Source organism: Physeter macrocephalus, chromosome 12, assembly GCF_002837175.3.
Source record: "Physeter macrocephalus isolate SW-GA chromosome 12, ASM283717v5, whole genome shotgun sequence".
Classification (NCBI taxonomy): Eukaryota; Metazoa; Chordata; class Mammalia; order Artiodactyla; family Physeteridae; genus Physeter; species Physeter macrocephalus.
Window position 1 is genome coordinate 45,241,106 of NC_041225.1, and position 25,403 is coordinate 45,266,508.

At 44.7% G+C, this 25,403-nt stretch overlaps 2 protein-coding genes across 2 annotated transcripts in view; both read left to right on the top strand.

Annotated features, from left to right (window-relative positions):
- DRC1 (dynein regulatory complex subunit 1) overlaps positions 1–25,403 on the top strand; it is a 52,465-nt gene that overhangs the window by 18,906 nt on the left and 8,156 nt on the right. Inside the window, exons 4-13 of the mRNA XM_028496966.2 lie at positions 35–218; positions 801–938; positions 1,954–2,040; positions 2,634–2,756; positions 11,615–11,754; positions 14,129–14,263; positions 14,604–14,836; positions 17,824–17,936; positions 19,149–19,238; positions 19,782–19,868. Coding sequence (XP_028352767.1) covers positions 35–218; positions 801–938; positions 1,954–2,040; positions 2,634–2,756; positions 11,615–11,754; positions 14,129–14,263; positions 14,604–14,836; positions 17,824–17,936; positions 19,149–19,238; positions 19,782–19,868 — 1,330 coding nt within the window. The remainder of the gene's footprint in view (positions 1–34; positions 219–800; positions 939–1,953; positions 2,041–2,633; positions 2,757–11,614; positions 11,755–14,128; positions 14,264–14,603; positions 14,837–17,823; positions 17,937–19,148; positions 19,239–19,781; positions 19,869–25,403) is intronic.
- Positions 20,636–21,853, top strand: LOC102996281 (GTP-binding protein SAR1b-like). Its single transcript, XM_055089076.1, has one exon. The coding sequence runs from the start codon at positions 20,737–20,739 to the stop codon at positions 21,331–21,333; it is 597 nt and encodes a 198-aa protein (XP_054945051.1). The 5' UTR covers positions 20,636–20,736; the 3' UTR covers positions 21,334–21,853.

Sequence of the window (25,403 nt, forward strand, 5' to 3'; positions counted from 1 at the left end):
GCAGCCTCAGGAGCTGGGCTGTTTGTATTTGCAGACTTGAAAAGCTGGAGAACGAGGTCAAGACCAGTCAGGACAAATTTGATGAGATCACCATGAAGTGGGAGGAGGGCAAACAGAAGAGAATCCCCCAGGAGCTGTGGGAAATGCTCAACACCCAGCAGGTGCACTGCGCTGGGCTGATAGAAGATAAGAACAAGCTGATCAGCGAGTTACAGCAGGCAAGAGCCTGGCCCTCGGTCCTGGCTGCCGGGGATGGAGCTGGGGGATGTTAGCTTCTCCTGAATGGAGAAAGGTGGAGGCTTTACTTCGTTACCCAGAATGCGATATAGCTCAGGCAATACACTTTTTTAAAATTTATTTTTTATTGAAGTATGGTTGAATTACAATGTTGTGTTAATTACTGCTGTACAGCAAAGTGACTCAGTTATACATATATATACATTCTCTTTCATGTTCTTTTCCATTATGGCTTATCACAGGATATTGTGCATTGCTTAGGTGGAGCACCCTGGGCTTTCTGGGAGGCTGCAGGGAGATTTGCAGCAAGTAGTCATCGAGGGGTCTGATCCTGTGCTGCTGGTTGAGGCTTTGCCCCGAGCTGAGCCCATGGCCTCCAGACACCCGTGTTTCTCCCAGGCCCTCCCAGCCTCTCTCGAGCACCTTCCCTTTGTGCAGTTATAATTCCTAGCGCGTGATGCTGATGGGAGGGGTCCCTCCCCCCTACCCCGGAGTGAGGCATGGCTGGCAACTTCTGGCTTCTGTCTCAGTTGATGACCAACCTTTGACATGCTCTTCTCTAGGAGTTAAAAACAAAGGATGACCAGTACGTGAAGGATTTGAAGAAACAGTCGGGTGACATCTTCCTGCTCCTGGAGAGGATGGAAGAACAGGTGAAAAATGTGATGAAAACCTTTCGCCAGGAGCTCCAGCACATCGAGGTGATGGCATGCGAGAGAGCTGCCCTCTGCCCCTGGGAGGCCCCTGGGAGGAGTCCCCTGGGAGGTGGCTGCCTGTGGCCTAACCACCCAGGGAGGGCCCCCAGATGTCTTGGTCCTCTCATTGCTGTCTCTGCTCTAGCGTTTCATTCACTTGCTTATTGATACATTCACTCCTCCAGCAAATATGCAAGTGTCTACTAAATGGCAAGCACTGTGCCAGGGGCTGGAGATACAACCACGGACAAAGTCCTGGATGAAGCCTGTATTCTAGCAGGAGACAGCTAGACGATAGAGATAAATTACTAAGTATATAATTTGACAGGTGTGATAAGCACTTGGAAAGAAAGTAAAAGAGGCGTAAGAGGTGTGGAGGAGGGAGATTAGTGCTCCAGAAGCAACAGGCATTTGTGAGCCATTGATTTGATGTGTTTATGACAGTCAGGGATGGAGGGAGAGGAAAGGGGCGCGCCAAACAGGATCCAGGAACCAATATTCTGGATTTGAATGAAATGTTAAGGATTGAGATCGAGACAGACCTTTCCAAAATGGAAGAGAGCCAAGAGGTGGGGGCCTGTCTCTTTGAATTATTACAGACTCATTTCTGCATTCCTGAGTCTACCCCATCCCCTGTTCTGTGAGCTCCATGCTGCCTTTGCTTCATGGGAACCCAGCCATAGCAATGCTCTAACCCGAGTCCCGGCTGAAGACATGCCAGGGTTGGCCCTGTGACTGCAAAGCGCTGACCTTGCCTCAGCTTCCTGCCTCGCTTATCCAATTGACACAGGACAGCTGGCACCTTTCCTCTCACAGTCCGCGTGAAGCATAGATTTCGTTAACACTTGCCACGCAACTCATTCCACAGTCCTTTGGTTGCATGAAACTTGGCAAGTCTGCCTTTGGGTTTGACTTTGTGGGTGGTAGTGTGGCACTGGTGCTGTTGTCTGAGGTTTCTTTGATGCTGTGGGACCTGCCTAATTAAAACAGACACAAGAGCCCTTTTCCTTCTTGGTCGCAGAAAGCATTTGAGGTGGAGCGACGGGAGCTGCTGACCAGCAATAAGAAGAAATGGGAGCAGGCCCTGCAGGCTCACAGTGCCAAAGAGGTCAAGGGGCGGCCGATGGGGGAGGGGCCAGGGGTGTCAAGGGTGGTCCATAGGGTCTGGGGTGATTCCTCTTGTGGCTGAATTTGCTAGCCTTTTTGGACCTTGGGGAGGATTGCCGTGGCCAACATCCCTGACCGCACCTGCCAGTTAACCAGCGGGGACTGCGGATGGCGCCCTCTCGTGGTGGTGGTCAGTACCACCCGTGCAGCCCGCTGTGGCTTCCACAGTCCTCCCACTCTCTACTTTATTTCCCGGCTGTCTCCCCCAACCATGGCTATTTGCTGCCCACGAAGATGTTTTAAGACACATTTTTAAGGGTGTGGGGTTTTCGCTTTAGTTCAGAGACGTAAAGAGCAAAGAAATAATATGACCAAGATCCACTGGGTATTACTTTTTTTTTAGAAATACAAATGTCTGACTGCAGGGTCTGCCTTCCTCTTAGAGTTTCTGGAGTAGAACCCCATTAGGCAATGCAAGCCATAGCCTGGGAGTTCAAAGGCTTGGGGCACAGGGGTTCTGAGGGCTGACAGACTCCCTCCAGAGTCGGAACAGGGACGGGACCTGCCCTTCCCCCTGTCTCCCTATGCCTTCAGCTGGAGTATCTTATGAAACGCCTGAAGAAGGTAGAGGACCACGAGAAGCAGCTCAACAAGCAGAGAACCTGGGACTGCGAAGAGTACAACACGATCAAGATGAAGCTGGAACAGGATGTGCAGGTGTGACTTGTTCCTCCTCCAGACCGTCTGGGCGGCTCAGCAGGCGGAGAGCACCTGTGAATGTCTCTTCCTTAGCAACCACCCATAGTATTCTAGAGCTAGTCCATTCAACCAGTACTTACTTGTTATCTGCTCTCTTTTAAATGATTGTATTTGAAGGAGCTCATGTACAGGTTACACGTGGAGGAATGCTTTCTTTAATAAACCAGTGGAAGACTGCCAAGATCCTGAAGGGGTCTGGAAACCATGGCACGTGAGGGATCGTTGAGAGAATTGTGCGTTTTCGCGGGGTGAAGGGAAAATGTCCCTAGGGTCAGGTAGCTAGCTGTGTCACATGGCCAGTGCTAGGACAGCCACCATCCAATGGGTGTCTACCGTATCCCAGACACTTAACACACAGTATCTCTAACCCTCACAGTCACGTGAAGGGGAGAAATCACTAATGGCATTTTATACACGAGGAGACTGAGGCTCAGAGACAAGGCTACTTATCTGGTAAACGGTAAGCCCTGGATTGAAATCCAGTTCTGTGTGCCTCAGTAGCCTCTATCCTTCCCAGCATTCCAAACAGCCCCCTGACTCATGGCTGAACATAGCAGTAAGGCAGGTTCTGACTCACCATCAGAAAGAACCTCCTCATACTTAGAACTGTCTAATACAGAACAGGGTCATCCCACAAAACAAAGAGTCCTTTATCTCATCAAGTTTTCAGAGGCTGAATGACTATGTCTGTCTTCAGTGTAGAAGAAGGATTCCTGCAGTGGGAAGGAGGTTAGATTTTTCTGGTTTCTAAAGTTCTTTCCAAACCTAGGGTTCTGTATTTCAACATCGGTTAAAAAAAAAAAAATCCCTAATTATATTTAGATGTAATGTAATTGTGTCTTAATATTCAAGCATGTTCATGTTCTATTCATTTCAGTCTTTGTCTAGAAAAACATGTTAGATTAAGGCTTTTCCGCATAGCCTTTGGTAGAATTTCAGGTCTTAACTCGTCTTGTAGCTTTATATAACGAGGTTAAATTTAAAAACCCTGTTAGCGAATTCCCTGGCTGTCCAGTGGTTAGGACTCAGTGCTCTCACTGCCATGGCCTTGGGTTCAGTCCCTGGTCGGGAACTAGGATCCCGCAAGCCACAAGGCAAGGCCTGAAAAAAAGCAACCCCCTCCCCCAAACCCTATTAGATTACAAATATTTTTCCAGTTGAGAATTTTCTTCAGCCTTTCTTATATTAATGTCATGGAGCTGAGCGTTAGACAAAGAACAGTAGACGTCTGTAAGAAAGCAGCACTGCTTCTGTGGGCTGTACACATTACACTTTTAATGAAAATGGCTATTGTTAAGCTTTCTGAAGTTATCTTGATTCTACGATCATTTATATGACAAAAGTACATACTGTTGGCCTCAAACAGTGAAATAATGGAACCTCATGTTCTTTTTTGTTGTTCTTTTGTTTTGTTTTTCCTTTTGTGGTAAAGACCTTTAATATAAGATCTACCCTCTTAGCAAATTTTTTTTTTTTTTTTTTTTTGCGGTACGCGGGCCTCTCACTGTTGTAATTTTTAAATATACAGTACAGTATTGTTAATCATAAGCCCTCTGTTGTACATTACATTTCCAGAATTTATTCATCTTGCATAACTGACACTTTGTACCCTTTGACCAATACCTCCTCATCTTCCCCTCCTCCAGCCCCTGGCAGCCCCTCCTAGAAAATTCTACTCTCTGCTTCTAGGAGTTTGATTATTTTAGATCCTACATGTAAGTGAGATCATGCAATATTTGTCTTTCTGTGTCTGGCTTATTTCACTTAACATAACGTCCTGCATGTCCATTTATGTTGCTACAAATGGCAGGGTTCCCTTTTTCTTTTAAAGGCTGAATAATATGCCATTGTATATATATACCACTTTTAAAAAATCCATTAGTCCTTCATTGGACATTTAGGTTGTTTCTATACCTTGGCTACTGTGAATAATGCTACAATGAATGTGGGAGTGCAGATACCTCTTCGAGATCAATTTTTTGGGGGTATATACCCAGAAGTGGGATTACTAGATCAAATGGTAGTTCTATTTTTAATTTTTTGAGGAACCTCCATATTGTTTCCTTAGCGGCTGCACCAATTTGCATTCTCACCAACAGCACAGAAGGATTCTCTTTTCTCCACATCCTTGCCAACACTTGCCGTCCTTTGTTGTTGTTTTGTTTCGTTTTGTTTTTTTTTTGCTGTACGCGGGCCTCTCACTGTTGTGGCCTCTCCCGTTGCGGAGCACAGGCTCCGGACGCGCAGGCTCACGAGCCCAGCTGCTCCGCGGCATGTGGGATCTTCCCGGACCGGGGCACGAACCCGTGTCCCCTGCATCGGCAGGCGGACTCTGAACCACTGCGCCACCAGGGAAGCCCCATCCTTTGATTTTTGATAAACAGCCATGCTAATAGGTGTGAGGTGATTTCTCACTGTGGTTTTGATTTGCATTTCCCTGATGATCAGTGATGAGCATCTTTTCATATGCCTGTTGGCCATCTGCATGTCTTCTTTGGAGAAATGGCTCTTCAGGTCCTTTGCCCATTTTCTAACTGAGTATTTTTTTGCTATTGAGCTGTAGGAGTGGAACCTCATGTTCTTAATCCAATGTTCAACTGCTTGAATGAAGCCAAAAAATTCTGGGACATGGGGAGATTATAGAGGTTAGGGGGTAAGACTAGGGAGGTGAGGGGCAGAGAGGCAGGTAGCCTGGGAGACCTGGCTTTCCTGGCTCCCTCTGTCTGGATGGACTAACAGTGGAGTGTGGGTATGCAGGAGGCAGGCAGATGGAGATTCTCAGAGTGGGAAAGTGTGTGCAGTTCCTCTGTGTAACAGTTCCTTCCTGTGTTAGAGTTGAGTATACTGTACCACACTCCACCCTTTAGCTGGGAAAAGGTAATCAAATCAGGGATTACCCATATTGCAATATGTGGAATATTTTAGTAGCCTGAACTTTATCATAGTGCCTCTGAGCTGTATTCACTAGATAGTAAAGTTAAATAGTGTCGATTTTAGTCAAAAAGATAAGGGCATGCAGCTCAATTCCTAACACTAATTCATAGCACTGTGTCAGTTCTAAAATATGGAACTAAAATTTTTGCAAAGCACAAAAATACAAAGGATCCAATACACATAGATATGGTTTGATAGGTGAAGCATAAGAAGTAAAAATAAGAAGATGCAGTTTTCAAGTGCTTACTGCTAGCAAGGTCACACTAGCAATGAATGAAGATTTTACCACTGCTGCCCACCACCCCAAAATAAAACTGCTAGAAACACTTAGTTCTTGATGCAGGAAGCAAATGGTTTTTATTTTTAGGCCTTACCTGCTCATTTAAAATTGTGAAATGGCTTAGTTCAACTTTAATACCTGAGTATTCATCACAAAAAGTTACATACAAGTTATTTATTTAACAAGTATTGTGAACTTACATGGTGCAAAGCATAAAAATAAATAAGATACGATTTCTGTCCTTAAGGAATTTACAATCTTTTGAGCGAGAAAGCAAGCTACATAAATAGTATAAATAGTATAAAAGAGTGAGCAACAGGGAAGAAAAGGGTAAGCAAGAGTGTGGGATGGAGAGTCTGCAGTTCCAAATGGAATCCAGGGGTTCCCTCCCATCCCCAGAGGGTTGAGATCGGCGATAAAGAGGCTCAGTGGCGTCTTTAGAATCAGCTGAGAGGGCCGGAGGGAAAGGCTGTTCTAAATTTCCATTCTGCTGGGGCGGTATTGGCTGCGGGCTGTTGTCAGCCTAGGGTAGGAGATGGCTCCAGAAGGCAGCTTCCTTGCTCCTACTTCCCCAGGAAAAAGAGGGGAAAAAAAGGGAGGTGCGATCAACACCTGGAGTACCTGCAACATTGAAGGATTTTCGTGGCAGGTTAGATTGTAATCTTTATAAATTATTCCCCCAAACTAACCATGATCTTTTGCCATTAGTCTTGGGAACTCGGAGTACAACTTTGCAAAATACCTTTGGATAATTGAATAATAAGCCCAAGCATTTAACAAGATGGATTACAATTTTTTTGGTATTCAAAATATCTAAACTTTATTTTATTTATTTATTTATTTATTTTTGTGGTATGCGGGCCTCCCTCTGTTGCGGCCTCTCCCAAGCTTGCAAAGTGTTGTTTGACAAGCAGAGAGATTTCTTTTTACAGTGTTTTCAGCAGAAATTGAACCCTTTTGAGACCAGAGGCCACAGGATACTATGGCTACAGGTATGTCTCGTTGATCAAGTGAGTGTAGCGTGAGTCCAAGGACCACACAAGGCTGCCACCTGGCTCCTTCCCACCTGGGAATGGAGGTGAGGCTGAGTCCTGCTTGGGCCAAAGCCCTAGATGACCAGGCTCATCACCAGTGACCTGAGAATCACCAATGAACTGAGAGCCAGAATGTGTTAAGCCTGATGACAAAGACTACATCTTAAAAAAATTTTTTTAAACATCTTTATTGGAGTATAATTGCTTTACAATGGTGTGTTAGTTTCTGCTTTATAACAAAGTGAATCAGCTATACATATACATATATCCCCATATCTCCTCCCTCTTGCGTCTCCCTCCCACCCTCCCTATCCCACCCCTCTAGGTGGTCACAAAGCACCGAGCTGATCTCCCCGTGCTATGCGGCTGCTTCCCACTAGCTATCTATTTTACATTTGGTAGTGCATATATGTCCGTGCCACTCTCTCACTTCAGATTACAATTTCTAATATGAAACTATACTCAATGTATGACAATCAAGGTCAGCTATATATTGAGACTGAAACCTGTGATAATTAACAGTAGAGTCACCGGTACTAAAATTATCACGAGCAGAAGGTGTTGCAAACAAATGATGAGTAACAGAATTCGTGTAATTGCCTGCTGTAGACGCTGAGCTGCGAGAGGCAGGAGACCGTGATTAGTTCTGTAAATTCATCAGCAGCACTGCCAGTCACTCCTAAGTGGCATCACGAACGGGAAGCCCCCTGTGGTGGTCTTGGGACAGAGCAGAGGTGAAGGGAGGGCTGATCTGTGATCTGTGTGTATGTTGCATTGCTCTTTCCTCCAGGCGTCAGTTCCCTAAGAGCGTTAGCAAAGAGCAGGAGCAAATGTTTTCAACAAGAGGAGATAAAATCGGCGAATAAAATTCAAGTGCGTGCACAAGCAGAACACTGTAAATTAAAACAGTCAGGTGACGGATTATAATTATTATATATATATTTGTCTATAAAATCAGCTCAGATTTAAGGTCTTTCTTTCAGGCCACATCGAGTGGCTGGTTAGCTCAGTTGGTTAGAGTGTGGTGCTAGTAAGTTCCTTCAGGTCACAAAGAAAAAGACATGGCCTAATTACTTTTGTTCAGAGTTTTGTAAACTGTGTTCAGCTGGGTGAAATATTGGTGGTGGTTTCACAAAACCAACAAAAAAAGTGATGCCAGTGATATCTTTTTCCTTTCAAGTTGTGTTATGTAGGAAAAATAGAGTCCATTTACATATTATTATGTAATAATCTGCCTTTCGAATGAAATTCACACGAGAATTCATATGGTAGGGCTCACATTTATAACTCATGTGCTCTTGCTGTGTTATAAGTATAAAAACTGTTCTATGGGGCTTCCCTGGTGGCGCAGTGGTTGAGAATCCGCCTGCCGATGCAGGGGACACGGGTTCGTGCCCCGGTCCGGGAAGAAGCGGCTAGGCCCGTGAGCCTGCGCGTCCGGAGCCTGTGCTCCACAACGGGAGAGGCCACAGCAGTGAGAGGCCCGCATACCGCAAAAAAAAAAAAAAAAAAAAAAAAAACAAAAAAAAAACACTGTTCTATGGCCCAGTAAGTTTGGGAAATTCTGTTTTAGTGACAGGGGCTCATTGCAAAGCTCTAGGAAGAAGGAGGTCACTGGACATGGTCAGAGCAGACACCCAGGCACTCAGGGTCATGGGGCTCCTGGGTACCTCCGTCCCAGCAAAGCCTGGAGCTCATTCATTGTCATTCCAAATCCAGAGCAGCTCTGGAGACCCTCCTTCTCTGTGAGTGTTCACCCTTTCTCAGATTGTCACCATCCAACAACGAGCTTTCTATTGGATTTCCGTGCCAAGCCACGTTGACCAATGGCCTCCCCGGTGTCCAGGGCTGGTCACACTTGAAGTAGTGGGCTGGTTTCGTTTGGAGCACGGTGGCATAAATCATCATGACTTTCTAGGAAGAACTGCTGAGAGTCCTTTTCCCCACTCGGCACTCACAGTCACGCCTAGAAGGGTCCAGGGCCCAGAGCAGCGGCTCAGGCTGGGACCACCCCAGATAACTGCACTTGAGCTGAGGCTGTGCCTTCAGAACCTTCCATTGGCTCTTTGGGATAATATTCAAGTCAGGAATTTCTAAATTAAACTTTAATCATGCTCAGGAGGAGTGGGGTGCGGCTCCCGACAGCTCCCTGCCCAAGGGCTGGGCCTGCCCTGCACACTGCTGAGAGCTGACGGTGTGGGGAAGCGGGTACTTGCACACAGCCAGTGGGGTGTGAACTGTAAATTGCTTTGTGGAGAGCCTTTGAACTTCACTTCTGAGAACCTACCTTAAGGAAATAAACAAAATACCCCCAAAGTTTTAAATGTAATTCTTCCCACCATTATTTTATAATATTGAAGATTATCAAAACAATATAATTGTATTTATACATTTATAAATGTATATACTGTAGGGAAATGGTAAAACATTATGGTATATGGTAAACATAAATATTTCCTATAGGGTAAATTATAATATAAAAATATGCACCATTAAAATTATATTAATAAAACTTGATTGGCATGGAAAATTCTTAAGTTGTAATATTAAAGGAGAAAAGTGGGATATAAAATTGTAGGTATAGTTGGATCTCAGTTATGTAAGGAACACTGGAAAGAAACAGGCCAATATGTCAACAGAAATTGCCTTTGGGAGGTGGAATTATGGGTAGTTTTTCTTCCCCCTTCTCCTGTGTCTCCTTCTTTATCCTTTACTGTACTTTCTGTGTTTTCTACAATGAGCAAATATTACTTTCACAAAGAGGAAAAGTTTTTACAAAGAAAAGCATATAACTAGAAAAAAGTAAATAAAAATTTGACCGAAAGTAGAGAAATTGAGAGGTACAAGTAGTTATCATCCTGGTGACCAAGATGGTTCTTCGCTGACCACCTGTTAAAGAAGAGATAGAACAGGCCTTCTGTTCTGAAGGAGATGTTCAATTCTTGTCCCAGAATGGAAATTTTAAAATCTCGGGGGTAGCTAAGCAGGTCCTCGTGACTAATTCGCTCAGTTACAGTGTGGGGATCACCGACTCCACAGGGAAGGTGGGAAGGACTCACCCTCTGATGATGGGTGATGGACTTTGTTCTCCTGTTTATCACCTCCTGGCCAGAGTTCTGCTCCTTGAGGATGACCCAGAGCAGTCTGGAATCTCTTCCTTCCTCTGCTGATTCCTTGGCGAGGGTCTGTAGTCGAGTGGAGGGAGATGGGAAGGAGGCTTGAAGGAGTGTGGTACGTGGCATGTCACATGGCTGCCTTATCCAGATCTGATGGTACTCAAGTGCATCTTCCATTCCTGCACCTCCATTCGAGAAAGGCAGGAGCGAGCCAATGTGTATTTGCCCTGTTCCAGCCTTGCCCCTCCCTAATCCTTTTCACCAGCTGCAGAAGATCTTTCTACCCTGTGTGGACTAGTAATTCCACTCTTCCCCCTAACATCTTAGTGGCCCTCCTTTGCCTTCAAGGATAAAGCGTTAGATTCCTAGCTCCGTCAGGACCTGCTGCTCTGTCAGCCTCATCTCTACCGTTCCCCCCGTGCTTCATACCTCACGTCCTAACTGCTCGTGGTTTCCCCAAAGCACCTGGCTTTCCCTTGCCTCTTTAGACCTCTCTCCCCTCCCCCTGAGTAACTCCTACTCGTTCTCCAGGCCTCAGAAACGGAAGGCCATCTTTTCAGGGACGCCTGCCCTGCCCTCAAGGCCCAGGAGAACCCTCCTCTCATTAGTCCCATACCTGTGCTTACCCTGATCTTGCTTCTTGTCACCAGCGCTTGTTCATCTGTCCCTCTCCTAGACAGGGAAGGACTGGGACTTTTTTTTTTTTGCGGTACGTGGGCCTCTCACTGTTGCGGCCTCTCCCGTTGCGGAGCACAGGCTCCGGACGCGCAGGCTCAGCGGCCATGGCTCACGGGCCCAGCCGCTCCGCGGCATGTGGGATCTTCCCGGACCGGGGCACGAACCCGTGTCCCCTGCATCGACAGGCGGACTCTCAACCACTGCGCCACCCGGGAAGCCCAGGACTGGGCCTTTTTCACCTGTGTTTTCCCAGCAGCACCTAGAAAAGCATCAGACATATAATAGACACTCAATAAATATTTGCTGAATGAATGAACACAACTAATGATGATCCAAATAGTAAGGATGGTTGCCTCTATCCTCCTTTAAAATGAACACGGTTTGCTAAACACTGACATTGACAACTGGAAGGTCAGAGCGGGGACCTTGCGGGTTTTTTGTGGCCATGTTAACTTTTATGGTTTTTCTAGTGGGGCTGCTTGTTCTCTAAAGGGTCTGGAGCAGAGCATGAGAGGTAGCTGTACTTGAACTGTGCTCTAACTCTGATCTCTCTTAGACTTTAAACACGTAGGCTTAAGCTTGCACTTGAATGATTTGTATTTTTTCTGGTTGACCTTTAGTTTGCCTCTAATGATAAATTTTCTAAGAATTCAGGTGGAGACACTTGTCCTAAGATTCCTCTGATACGACTCCAGAACAAACGGCCAGGGACCCTCACGCATAATGAATTTTACCAGGGCCAATTAGGATTATTTTTTTAAACTTTAACTTTAGATTCTTGAGCAACAGCTTCAGCAAATGAAAGCAACTTATCAGCTAAACCAAGAGAAGTTAGAGTACAACCTCCAGGTGCTGAAGAAGAAAGATGAAGAAAGCACAGTGATTAAATCCCAGCAGAAGAGGAAGATCAACTGGTAAGCTAGCGTGCAGAGCGTCGTCTTTCTGGGCCCTTCTGTGCTGAAAAGAGGGATGGGTGTGTACTCTTTTGTAGGAGTAGAAACTGTTAAAAATATAACCAATTCTTGTTAAAAGAATTTTTTTTTTTTTCTGGGAAAACAGAATACATTCAACTGGTTCTACCCTCCCCGCGCCCCGAAAAGAGTTTACAGCAAAAAGTCTGTCTCCCATCCCTCCTTTATCTGGGCCCTGTGTCCCACCTCTGTGACCATTATTCACTTCTTTTGTTTCGTCCAGAATTTCCTCACGCACGTACAAGCAAACACAAATAGACAGTCTCATCCCCTTCTGCTTTTACACAAATGATAGCATTCTATACACACTGTTCTATGTCTTGAAGATGTTTCCATACCAGTTCGTAGAGAAGGTTCACGTTATTTCTTAAGCTGCCTCGTATTCCACTGCATAAACATGCCAGGATTTACTTGAGCAGTTCCACACTGATGCACATTTCGATGGCTTCTAATCTCTTGCTGTTGCAAATAATGCCAACATAAGTACTTATGTCAATGTGTCACTTCTCATGTGCGCCCGGCTATCTGGGTGATAAATTCTCAACTTGTAATTACAGAAGCAGTACATGTGCATTATAGAAAATTAGAAAATACCACAAATGAAAGTGAGATAAAAACATAAAAATACCATATTCCTCCTACCAGAGATTAAGTGTATCTCTTTCTCTCCCTCTCTCTAGATATACAGATAGATCTAGATATGACATCATACTGCAGCTATTGTTTTGCAATCTGCCTTTTTTTAAAGTCAGTGACCTCTACCCTTTCCATTTCAGTAAATTTCATTTCATCTAAATATCTGGATCACATTCATATTTCCCTAGTTGTCCAAAGATATCCTTTACAGTAAGTTTATCCAAATTAGCATCTCATCTAGGTCCAGGAATTGCATCAGGTTGTTAAACTAAGTTCCTTAAGTCTCTCTGATCTATGAGATCCCCCGATCCCTCCACCTGCCAACCTCCTTTTTACAGGATACTTATATACTTACTGTATCCTCTTCTCCTGATGTATGTGTGTGTGTGTGTGGGGGGGGGGTGGAGCCAGTTATTCGCTCAAAAGTCTGAGCCAGTTATCTTACAGAATGTCTCATTTTCTGGATATGAAAATAGGGATGATCAGTATGTTTTAGAGACCTTCTTATTATTTCAGAATAATGCCTAAGAGGGAAATTTTTTTTTTTTTTTTTTTTTTTTTTTTTTTTTTTTTTGCGGTACGCGGGCCTCTCACTGTTGCAGCCTCTCCCGTTGCGGAGCACAGGCTCTGGACGCGCAGGCTCAGCAGCCGTGGCTCACGGGCCCAGCCGCTCCGCGGCACGTGGGATCTTCCCGGACCAGGATCGAACCCGTGTCCCCTGAACCGGCAGGCGGATTCTTAACCACTGTGTCACCAGGGAAGTCCCTAGAATTTTTAAACTGAAACTTTGTCAGTCCTCAAACCTTCCTGTTCCTGTGTAAGGGAGGCACTGACATAAGATGTCTGTTCAGGAGCTCAAAGTCTGCAGTCTGGCCTTGGGTCTAAAAGCCATGCCTGTGTATTTCATCGGACAAGTTTCTATATACAGAGCTCCTCTTAGCAGTGAGCTGGGCATCGGTGGCCTGATGGTGGCCTGTCTCTCCTGGTGCTGGAACCTTTGACCACTCCCCTCTCCTGCAAGCCCGGTTCCCCTGGCACCCTGTGTGAAACTCTTGTGTAGCGCTGTTCACACAGTTCTGTAATTAACGTTTGTCTTTGTCTCTGGCTGGACTGATAGTAGTGCTTTGTACTCGGACATGTCCTTGTATTCATCTTGGTATTCAGACATATCCTTGGCACAAAAGAGACCTTTCATGTTTGATGAATGAATGAGTGAATGAATGAATGAGTTAGTGGACTCGTTAACAGTATGAGCTCTTTCGGGATGGGGGGGCTCATATATCATAGGCTTGTGATGCAGTTTTACTTTTTTCCTTTCTGTTTTCCTTGTTTCAGAAGTTGAGGTAGGTTATTCACATCTGTGAGTCAGCACTAGGTGTGGACCTTGACAAGTGCTGTGCGGAGGAAGATTCAGTCACGTTGTTGAATAAGGGGCTGCCTCTTGGTGGGTTTGGGCTTATGGATTGTTTTAAATGCGTTTAGTTCTGGATGATCCCATTACCTCCCGTTGCTTGCGTTTCCTTGATCACAGCTGGAGCTGTGTTTGGCGAAATATCTGGGAGGGTTTCCGCTGAACCTTCCACAAGTCTGAGCCTAGATTTAGACAGTAGATAAGAGGAACGTACATTGCCGCCTCTATTCAGCTGCAGGCTAACTTTTTTTTTTTCCCTCTTCAACCCAGCCTTCATGATGTACTTAACAATCTGAGATCAAAATATAACAAGCAGGTAAAGCAGTTGCAGGAGGAGAACCAGTCCCTAACCTCAGACTACAAACGCCTTGTGATGCAATTCAAGGAGATGCAGAAAGCCATGAGGTATTTCAGGGACGTGGATCCCAAGGCATGTGCCCCAGGATAGAGGTTTCAGGGGTAGAGCTGGTAGTGGCGGTGATTCCATCAGACTTTGATATCACCTGCTTCTTGGGAGCTGGACCAGGGCACCAGAGAATCCTTTGTGCTGTCTTTCCTGTCCCTTTGCTTGCAACGTCACCTGCCTTGTTCTCACAGGTGAGAAGCAGGGGCTCAGGGATTGGGCCAGGCCCAGGATTTCCCACAGCTCTGCCTCGGTTCTTGCCCTGCTGCTAACTGGGGGTGGGGACGGGGGCTGGCCTGGCACTGGAATCAGCTGGCCACGGTCAGTAACTCTCCTTCACAGGCATTTCGCTCTCGTTGATGACAAGCAGTTTCGGGAGATTTGGCTGATGAATGAAGAGGAGGCAAAAGATCTGATAAGCAGAGCCTTTGATGTAGACAGGATCATCCATACCCATCACCTGGGGCTCCCCTGGACAGCACCTGACTTCTGGTTCCTGAAGAATGTGGGACCAATTTCTCAGCGGCAGCGGAAGTCGGCCACACAAATCGTAGAGGAAGTACTGATGGAAGCAGGTGACTGGAACAGAGTCATAGCATCTTCGAGCTGGAGTGGAGGGGCCCTCTGGGAACATCGGGTCAACCCATTCCTTTTACAGATAAGGGAACTGAAGGCAGTTCCCTTATCTGGGGGATAAGGTTTCATAGCTTAAGAGGTCCAGAGAGCATGATTGGTTGACATGACTTTTAAGTTTCCTCTAATTTATAGCTTTACCTTCTCCCCTGTTTTATATACTGGTAGTTAGATCTAGAAGCTTGATCAGATTCAAGTTCACTTTATATTTCCTATATACACTGTTGCCCACATCCATTGGGATAAACTGATTCCAAGTTGTCTCCCTTTGTGATGTTAACAACCATTGATAACCACTGTCGAAGATCCATTAACTGCATTAGGGATTGCAAAATAGTGTTCTAAGTTCTATCATTCTGCCTTCATTTATTAGCTGGAACCCTTCTGAAAAGAGAATCTTCTCCCCATCAGCTATTTGCTACCCTGAGATACAGTTTGTACAGGAAAAGCAGGATGGTGCTTAGTCTTTTTTCTGTTTACTAGTCTTCAGAACAAATAGAATGGGGCTCTAGCATCTTCTAAAGGTGACCAATGAGGTTTTATTTAAATTTTTCCTTATGAACACGTGGGTTTAAACAAATGTGATGTTTCGGTTTACTACAGTTATCGTCCTTACTAATGCTCCACTTATTCCACTTTGGCCAGCGGGAGTCTTTTCATGTCGGCTTCTGGGTCCTTTCGACACAACCCCGGCAGTCTTTGATAGCTTCATGGCTTTCCAGAATGACCAGATGTTCCAGGCTCACATTATGCCTTTCCTGCTTCAAGTCTGGAATCAGCCATTCCTCCAAGGAGACTTTGTCCTTTTAAATAGGGAATGGCATTTTGAAACCACAGTCTGGGTGCTGGAGGGCTCACTGTTTTGACTGGTCATTGTTTCCAGGCCTTCTCAGTGGGTGAGCCGAGGGTATAGGATTATGTTTTAAAGATAAACATAAAATAAATCATGTATTTATGATACATGATTTATTTTATCTTTAAAACATAATCCTAATACTTCCTAATCATCAGGATGCCAGAAGTTTTTACTTAACCTTATCAAAGTGTATCTCCTTTCTCCTAACTTGAAAATCTTGGTACTCAGTGCCTTCAAAATAATTACTCATATACTTTTTTACAGTACCACAAAATAGGCTCAGAGTAAAAGAGCAACCCTACCACTAACAAATGGTTACTAAAAAGAGTTTAAACTTTTTTTGCAGTTCTTTTTGTTCTTAGGATACAACCTACTAGGGATGTACAGACAGATTACTGTCTTTTAAAATCACTTGGAATGGTTTCTATGTGGTTATGTCACTAACTGTATACCCGCTTAGGTCTTTTTGTTTCATTTCAGTTTTAATTGTTAGTGATTGCTCTTTTACAATTTAATTTTGTTTTATAATTATGTAAAATATTTACGTTTCCAAAGTCAAATGTACAAAACAAGTTATACTCAATAAAGTATAGCTTTTATCCTCTTTTGTCCCTCTCCTATAGGTAACTATTTAATAATTTATGGTTTATCCTTCTGTTACTTTTTAAAATTATACACAAATGTGTATATCTTTATATAAACCAATTTTTAGGTAAATGAGAACATATGCTTTTCTCCACCTTGCTTTCTTCACGTACAATATATCCTGGAGATAAGTCTATACTAGGAAGAAGAAATACTCTTCATTCCTTTTTTATCTGGTGCTCTAGTGTGTGACTGGGCTATAATTATTCAAATAGTCCTCTGTTGATGGTTATTTGGGGTATTTCCAGTTTTCTTTGCATTTTTGCTAGTATAATATTGCTGTAATTACATAGCTTTGTGCATTTGTGTTTTCATGTTTTTGCCTGTGAATTGTTGGGATATTTCCCTAGAAATAGGATCACTGGATCAAAGGGTAAATGCCTCTGTAATTTTTCTGGGTATTGCTCCATAGGGATGGTGCCATTTTGCATTCCACCAGCAATTTGCTCTTGTACTTTTCAAAATCTTTTCATATATATTATCTTGTTTTACCTTTTGAGCAAGTAGTAAAACCTGGGCAGTACAATGATTTTTATTACTATTTTCAGCTGAGTGATGTATAGCATAAAACACTTAAAATTTTAAAATTTTAATTAAGAAAAATTTTTGCTCTTGCTATCAGCTGCCAGTTCTTGCTGATATTATTATTCTGTGAGGCAGCTACTTTTCCTACATTTTCATGGGCTGCTTCTAATCTTCTGCAGGTTTGGAAACCATATGGTGGATGTGTTAGATTTATCTCTCAAATAATAAATAGGGGGGCTTCCCTGGTGGCGCACTGGTTAAGAATCCGCCTGCCAATGCAGGGGACACGGTTCGAGCCCTGGGCCGGGAAGATCCCACATGCCTCGGAGCAGCTAAGCCCATGCGCAACAACCACTGAGCCTGCGCTCTAGAGCCCACAAGCCGCAACTACTGAAGCCCACAAGCCACAGCGGGCCGTGTGAAGCCCGCGCGCCTAGAGCCCGGGCTCCGCAACGAGAAGCCACCGCAATGAGAAGCCCGCGCACCGCAACAAAGAGTAGCGCCCGCTCACCGCAACTAGAGAAAGCCCACCGGCAGCAACGAAGACCCAACGCAGCCAAAAATAAATAAATAAGTTTATAATAAATAAATAGATAGATAGATAGATAAACTAATACTTACTGGCAAGGGCCATGAATTGAATCACAAAAGAGAGTGATGTAAAGAAAAATAACACGCCTTATTTTCTACCTTTAACACTGACTTCATTTACACTGAAACAACCCGCGTCCCCTGCATCGGCAGGCGGACTCTCAACCACTGCGCCACCAGGGACGCCCAAAGAGGGCTTTTAAGGCATACATTTTCTCAAGGAAAGCCGTTTGACTGTTCCTCAAAGTGAAGCAGGCCAAGGAGTCACCTCCTCTTTCTTTCTCTCTCTCTTCTCTCCATGGCCCTCTGCAGAAGAGGAGGGGGCAGAGGAGGCCGCCTCGGAACCAGAGTCTTACCTGGACCTGCCAAAGCAAGTTTCAGTGAAAACTACCAGGAAAATCCTGATGCTCCTGTGTGACGAGTCGGTGAGGCTGCGCTCCTGGCGGGTGGCTTTGCCGACTTTCTGCCCTTCTCGAGGGCTGCTTTTGATGACACTGCACGGGCCAGAGGTGGTCTGGAGGCAGGAGTGGACCGGCCCTCAGGATGGTGCTGGGGGCGACCCCTGGGCTTCGTGGGGTCGCAGAGAGGTTGTCGTGCTCCAGAGCTGACCTGGCTGGTCAACAGGCCCTACCTTAGTGGTCAGCAAGCCTGGCCCAGGCCAGCCAACTGGCTCCTGCTAATTAAAAAAAAAAAGCTAAACAATTGCTCATCTGCGAGAGGAAGGGCACCGGTCTCGCGTCCGTGCATCCACCTGACGAGTAGCGTGGCCACAGCCGACGGTGGCCTTTCTCTGGGAGCTGAGTCTGCAGTTACTCTGGGGGTGTTAGGCCTTGGCTATCTTCACTGTATATTAGCAAAACTAATTGGTGTAAAGGCCTCCTTGGAGCTGGTTCAGCTAGAAGTCTTATTGTACCCAAACAGAATTGGTGTTTATGCAGATTTTCATTTCTGAGATGGGAAGGAGGTGGCCCAAAGATTGGCAGCCTCCAGTCCACTTGGGACAGTTGGGACAGTTCTTGGGCACGAGGGGGGGCTCCTGCCACCGAGGGCAGCTCCAGCTGAAGGAGGCGGCTGGCGGGTGCTCCCCTCTGTCCGCAGGCTTGCTGCCAGTGGCCACCCCTCCAAGGAGCCCTCCCCCAGGCGTTGTCCCCACTCCGAGCGGGCACCCAGTCTTCTCCGCCCTCACCCCCCCACTTGACGTGCACCGTGTTCTGCTCTGGTGTCTCCATCTCCCCCCAGCCCTCCTTTCCTCCAGCTCACTGCCTACCGCTGTGTCCGGTAGATGTCTGGGGACTAGCATTTGAGTGAAGTGACATGGGCGGCTGGGAATGGGACTGGGTCGCGTCTGCACTGCAGTGGGGAGCTCAGGTGTTTGCCCCATGGCTTGTGGGCGAGGTGCGTCCGCACCCTCTGAGGTGCGGGGAACTCAGTCCATCGTGAGGATTGGCTTTGTCTCTGGGAAGGGCTCTTAGGCGTCCCGGGAAGGCCTTCCTCCGAGGGCCCTGCTGCCCCATGTGTCAGCCCTGGGCTTCTGCTCTGTGGGGTCGTCCCTGGCTAGTTACCCAGAGGGGGTGCGGGGCCTGGGACTCGTCCTGAGCCCCGTCTCTGACTGGAGATGTCATCTCCCTTCTCCTCAGGGTTTCCTCGTAGAGAGCAAGCTGCTGAGCCTTCTCCTGCCCCTGGATAAGAACGAGTGTTACCTGCTGAAGTTGGACGCCATCTTCTCAGTGAGTGCCCCCAGGGCTGAGTGGGTGAGGGTCCTGGGGTAATGACGGCCCCCTGGGTTTTCCAGCATCGCCTCAGCCCAGGAGTAGACGCGGGGCTCCCGGGGCTTCCCCGGCCCCCTGTCACATCCTGCCCTTCACCTGCTTTCCGTGTACGAATTGGCCTCAGAGTCGCATCGATGTCTCCCACCCCACCTCTTCCTCTGTCAGTTCCTCTCTCGTGGCCCGGCTGTCAGCCGTAGGTTCTCCCCTCCGCCCCTAAACTGAGATGTGGGTTCGGCCCCGTTAGCATTCTTGTGCCCACCGGGCCTATATGGAGCCGTTCCTGACCTGAGCGTCGTTCCTCTGTTCTGATGTGCGTGTCCAGATTCACTGAGCTTTCCGGGCTTGAATGGCCTGTGCTCTGGGCCCTGGCAGGCGCTGGGGCTGCAGAGGGGAGCGAGCCCCCTGCTCTCGGGGGCTGAGGGCCTGTTGACTCCCGGAGCCATGGGGGGAGGGGACGCTTCCTGATGTGGTATTTGAGCAGTCAGTCTATTTTTCCCTCAGGCCCTTGGAATTGAAAATGAGGATGACTTGTATAAACTGGTAAACTTCTTCCTCAAATACCAAGCTCATCATTCACCTCCCAGCCAGGTAAGGTGACGTGTAATAAAAAAGAGAGCGTTTAAAATTCTCCTGGAAGCCCCCAGAGAGCATTGCTGCCTTTGAATAATACTTCTGGAGAAATAGTGAGGGTTTTGTGCCAAGGATAGCTAACTCGGCATTTCCCTTGTTATTATTACTTTTTGTCTTTGTAAAGGGAAGGCTGGCTGGCGATGAGATGCTGTTCTTATACTGAGGCCCAAGGAGTCTTTTCCAGGGCCTTCCCTCAAAGCCAGGCCTCAGCCACATGAGACCTGGGCTCACCAAGTTCTGAATATTTTGATCCATAGCACTTTCCTGCAAAGCAGGACCCATTTTTAATACCTATCTTGATTGTAATTGACTATTTTGAGGAAGTCATCATGTTAAAAATATTATAAAATTTTAACGTAAAAATTAAAACTTGAATTAAAAAATGTTTTTAGTATCGTTAGCCCCAGGGTGAGTATCCTGTTATGCTTCCAAAAAGAGTTGGCTGAGTGGACAAAACACAGAAGCCATTAAAAAAAAAGTTCATATTTGACTGCATTAAAAAAATTCTGTAGAGCAAAAATCACTATAAGCAAAGTTAAGATACAGATGACAGGAGGGGGGAAATATTTTTAATTCATATCACAGTTAAGGGCTAATTTCCTTACTATATAAAGAACTCTCATAAACCAATAAGAAAAAGACCCACAAGTCAATGGAACAGACAAGGGATATGAACAAACACCTCCTAGAAGAGGCAATAAGGTAACTTTTAGGGACTAGGGCCGCAGCAGCCATCGCTCTTTGCAGTTTGGTGTCGGAGTGAGTAGGGCCGACGCTAGGCAAGGAAATGTGTTCTCTCCAATCGCAGACCCTATAAGATTTGGCTATGTCCTTCATATTTGACTGGATTTACAGTGGTTTCAGCAGTGTGCCACAGTTTTTAGGATTATATAAGAAAACTGGTAAATTGGTATTTCTTGGATTGGATAATGTGGGAAAAACAACATTGCTACACATGCTAAAAGATGACGGACTTGGACAACATGTCCCAATGTTACATCCCACTTCAGAAGAACTAACCATTGCTGGCATGACCTTTACAACTTTTGATCTGGGTGGACATGTTCAAGCTCGAAGAGTGTGGAAAAACTACCTTCCTGCTATCAATGGCACTGTATTTCTGGTAGATTGTGTAGACCATGAAAGGCTGTTCGAATCAAAAGAAGAACTTGATTCACTAATGACAGATGAAACTGTTGCTAATGTGCCTATACTGATTCTTGGGAATAAGATTGACAGACCTGAAGCCATCAGTGAAGAGAGGTTGCGAGAGATGTTTGGTTTATATGGTCAGACAACAGGAAAGGGCAGTGTGTCTCCGAAAGAACTGAATGCCCAGCCCTTAGAAGTTTTCATGTGTAGTGTGCTCCAAAGACAAGGCTATGGAGAAGGCTTCCGCTGGATGGCGCAGTACGTTGATTAACACCAGCCCGCATCGGTTCAAGGTCTCACCATTCAGGCCTACTCAGAGATTTGATCACTCAACATGCATAACTTGAATTCGATAGACTTTTGTTGGTTAGAAAACAGATGTTTTTTAGATTATTAATATTTTATCAACCTAATTTGAGTTAGAATTGAAAACTGATTCTAGTAAGCTTGACTATCACAATGTTAGCTTTCTAATTCCATAAAAATAATTAGTTTCTACAGTTTATAATCTGACATTACCCCCAGCACCATTTTTAAAGAGCAACTTTCCAGACTACATTTGAAGCACTTTTTAACAATATGAAACTACAAATGTAAACCATATTTAAAAGTTCATCATGTTAAATTTTTTATGTACTTTTTTGGAACTAGTTTTTAAATTTTAGATTATGTGTCCATTTATCTTAAGTGAACAGTTAATAATTAGCTTATTGATGACTGCATGATGCCTTACAGTTTTCATTATTTTTTCTTATGCAAACGTCATGCAATAAAGCCAACCCTAATATTTGGCATCCTTGTTGGGCAAAGGTTTCATTTTAATGTGCCTTATCTGGCTAGTATGCGCTGAAATTTTGCATGTTTAATATTATCTATATGAGGGGGTTACTGGGAAAGGAGGTTGCTTCAGAATATTTAGAGTAATGCCTAAGTTCCTAGAGGCTTTTGCATTTTCCAGGAGACAAGTTGTGTTTGGTTGCACCTTATACCACATTTATCTCTGAATCATGTGTATTTTTATCTGTAACACTACCATTACCAGTGCTGATGGGGTCCATGTCCTAGTCCCTGTGGGATCGGCCTTCTGCAGAAAAGCACAGCTTCTGGTACAACCCAAGGTTAATTTTTGGTTTGATAGGCCCATTCCAGATGTCTGATTCTGAAGTGCTCCGTCTTACTGGTGCCCGGTTTGGTGTTCGGTGCCTCTTCACCAAAAGTAGTGACAGGCAGCAGTCTCCCCACATTTAGAGGTACTCCCCAGTCTCTTTATACTTAATGGTACTCTCCAGGGCAAACGACAAGTAGGGTCTTGTGCGCAGTTTCATCGTGGAGACCTGCATCTGAGGACAAAGAGCCTATTCTGCTTCATTTGTCACTGAGACGTTTGGGGATTTTGCTCCTATCCTACAGCTCTTTTGCATTTTTGGCATATTTTATTTCTTGGTGGAAAGAAAATGAATCCATATATTTAATTTTATTTTTTTTTAGTTATTCTCAGCTAGCTCTCACTTTATAGCACAAAAGGCTTTTGTTTTTAGATACAGTGCTTGCCACGTGATAGTGTCTGCAAGCCTCATTGACAGACTTTCTAATAAGATTTTAGTTAGCTTTTTTTTTTTTTTTTTTGCGGTATGCGGGCCTCCCACCGCTGTGGCCTCTCCCCTTGCGGAGCACAGGCTCCGGACGCGCAGGCCCAGCGGCCATGGCTCACGGGCCCAGCCACTCCGCGGCATGTGGGATCCTCCCGGACCGGGGCACGAACCCGTGTCCCCTGCATCGGCAGGCGGACTCCCAACCACTGCGCCACCAGGGAAGCCCCTAGTTAGCTTTTTTAAAGGATTTTAATTTCCTAAGAAATTGAGTTCTTTTCTTCCGTATGTCGGAGATTCCCATAGTTAGCTGAAAGACAGGTGCCAAAAATTTATTTTTAAAGACTGTCAAGCTTAAGATTTCCTCTGTCATAAACCAAGGTTTTATAGTATATTTAACCAATTCCATTGAGAATAGATTGCTCCAATTCCATCAAGAGTGATTTTAATATCAGAATCAGTGTTTTCTCTAGCTATTGTCCAAAGCAGAGTTACTGTAGCCCTTCTGTCATCAATAATGTAATATATGAAGCAAATAAGGATTGAAGGACATGCCTGGAAGGAATTACCAGTTAGCTAAACCAACAAGGTCATTTCACCATGACATTTGGTTTTAGGAATTCACGTATTCTATTTCACTTTCAGCTTCCTTCTAAATGAAAAGAAAAAAGCTTTCTCCCTGCCTAGAAACATCAGTGGCACCGTGGGAAAAGTAGCAAATGATATTTCAGCCTCTTGGTTTATTCCGACAGATATGTTTAAAGTACTCATTTTTAATGTCTTGACTAAACAGAATTAAGCCTTATTAAAAGTAACTGCTTCTTGTAGTTGGTATCTTTTCAATATTTACAGGGACATGCCTTTCTTCAAGTATTTCCTAGTATCGATTGTGATAATTGAGAAGTTAATTATTTGTGTTATAAATTGGTATAAAGGAAAAAGCTTACTGGTTTCTCTAGAGGGGATTTGCTTTCTGGTACAAAATATCTTGTTTCAGAACTCTCATTCTAGGTCTGTCACTGGGATCAAAGGAACAAAGTCACGGCTATGGAGAAGGCTTCCGCTGGATGGCGCAGTACGTTGATTAACACCAGCCCGCATCGGTTCAAGGTCTCACCATTCAGGCCTACTCAGAGATTTGATCACTCAACATGCATAACTTGAATTCGATAGACTTTTGTTGGTTAGAAAACAGATGTTTTTTAGATTATTAATATTTTATCAACCTAATTTGAGTTAGAATTGAAAACTGATTCTAGTAAGCTTGACTATCACAATGTTAGCTTTCTAATTCCATAAAAATAATTAGTTTCTACAGTTTATAATCTGACATTACCCCCAGCACCATTTTTAAAGAGCAACTTTCCAGACTACATTTGAAGCACTTTTTAACAATATGAAACTACAAATGTAAACCATATTTAAAAGTTCATCATGTTAAATTTTTTATGTACTTTTTTGGAACTAGTTTTTAAATTTTAGATTATGTGTCCATTTATCTTAAGTGAACAGTTAATAATTAGCTTATTGATGATTGCATGATGCCTTACAGTTTTCATTATTTTTTCTTATGCAAACGTCATGCAATAAAGCAAACCCTAATGTTTGGCATCCTTATTGGGCAAATGTTTCATTTTAATGTGTCTTATCTGGCTAGTATGCTCTGAAATTTTGTATGTTTACTATTAGCTATATGAGGGGGTTACTGGGAAAGGAGACTGCTTCAGAATATTTAGAATAATGCTTAAGTTCCTAGAGGCTTTTGCATTTTCCAGGAGACAAGTTGTGTTTGGTTGTACCTTATACCACATTTATCTCTGAATCATGTGTATTTTTATCTGTAACACTACCATTACCAATGCTGATGGGGTCCATGTCCTAGTCCCTGTGGGATCGGCCTTCTGCAGAAAAGCACATCTTCTGGTACAACCCAAGGTTAATTTTTGGTTTGATAGGCCCATTCCAGTTGTCTGATTCTGAAGTGCTCTGTCTTACTGGTTTGGTATTCTGTGCCTCTTCACCAAAAGTAGTGACAGGCACCAGTCTCCACACATTTAGAGGTACTCTCCAGTCTCTTTATACTTAATGGTACTCTCCAGGGCAAACGACAAGTAGGGTCTTGTGCACAGTTTCATCATGGAGGCGTGCATCTGAGGAAAAAGAGCCTATTCTCCTTCATTTGTCACTGAGATGTTTGGGGATTTTGCTCCTGTCCTACAGCTCTTTTGCATTTTTGGCATATTTTATTTCTTGGTGGAAAGAAAATGAATCCATATATTTAATTTTATTTTTTTTTAGTTATTCTCAGCTAGCTCTCACTTTATAGCACAAAAGGCTTTTGTTTTTAGATACAGTGCTTGCCACGTGATAGTGTCTGCAAGCCTCATTGACAGACTTTCTAATAAGATTTTAGTTAGCTTTTTTTTTTTTTTTTTTTTTGCAGTATGCGGGCCTCCCACCGCTGTGGCCTCTCCCCTTGCGGAGCACAGGCTCCGGACGCGCAGGCCCAGCGGCCATGGCTCACGGGCCCAGCCACTCCGCGGCATGTGGGATCCTCCCGGACCGGGGCACGAACCCGTGTCCCCTGCATCGGCAGGCGGACTCCCAACCACTGCGCCACCAGGGAAGCCCCTAGTTAGCTTTTTTAAAGGATTTTAATTTCCTAAGAAATTGAGTTCTTTTCTTCCGTATGTCGGAGATTCCCATAGTTAGCTGAAAGACAGGTGCCAAAAATTTATTTTTAAAGACTGTC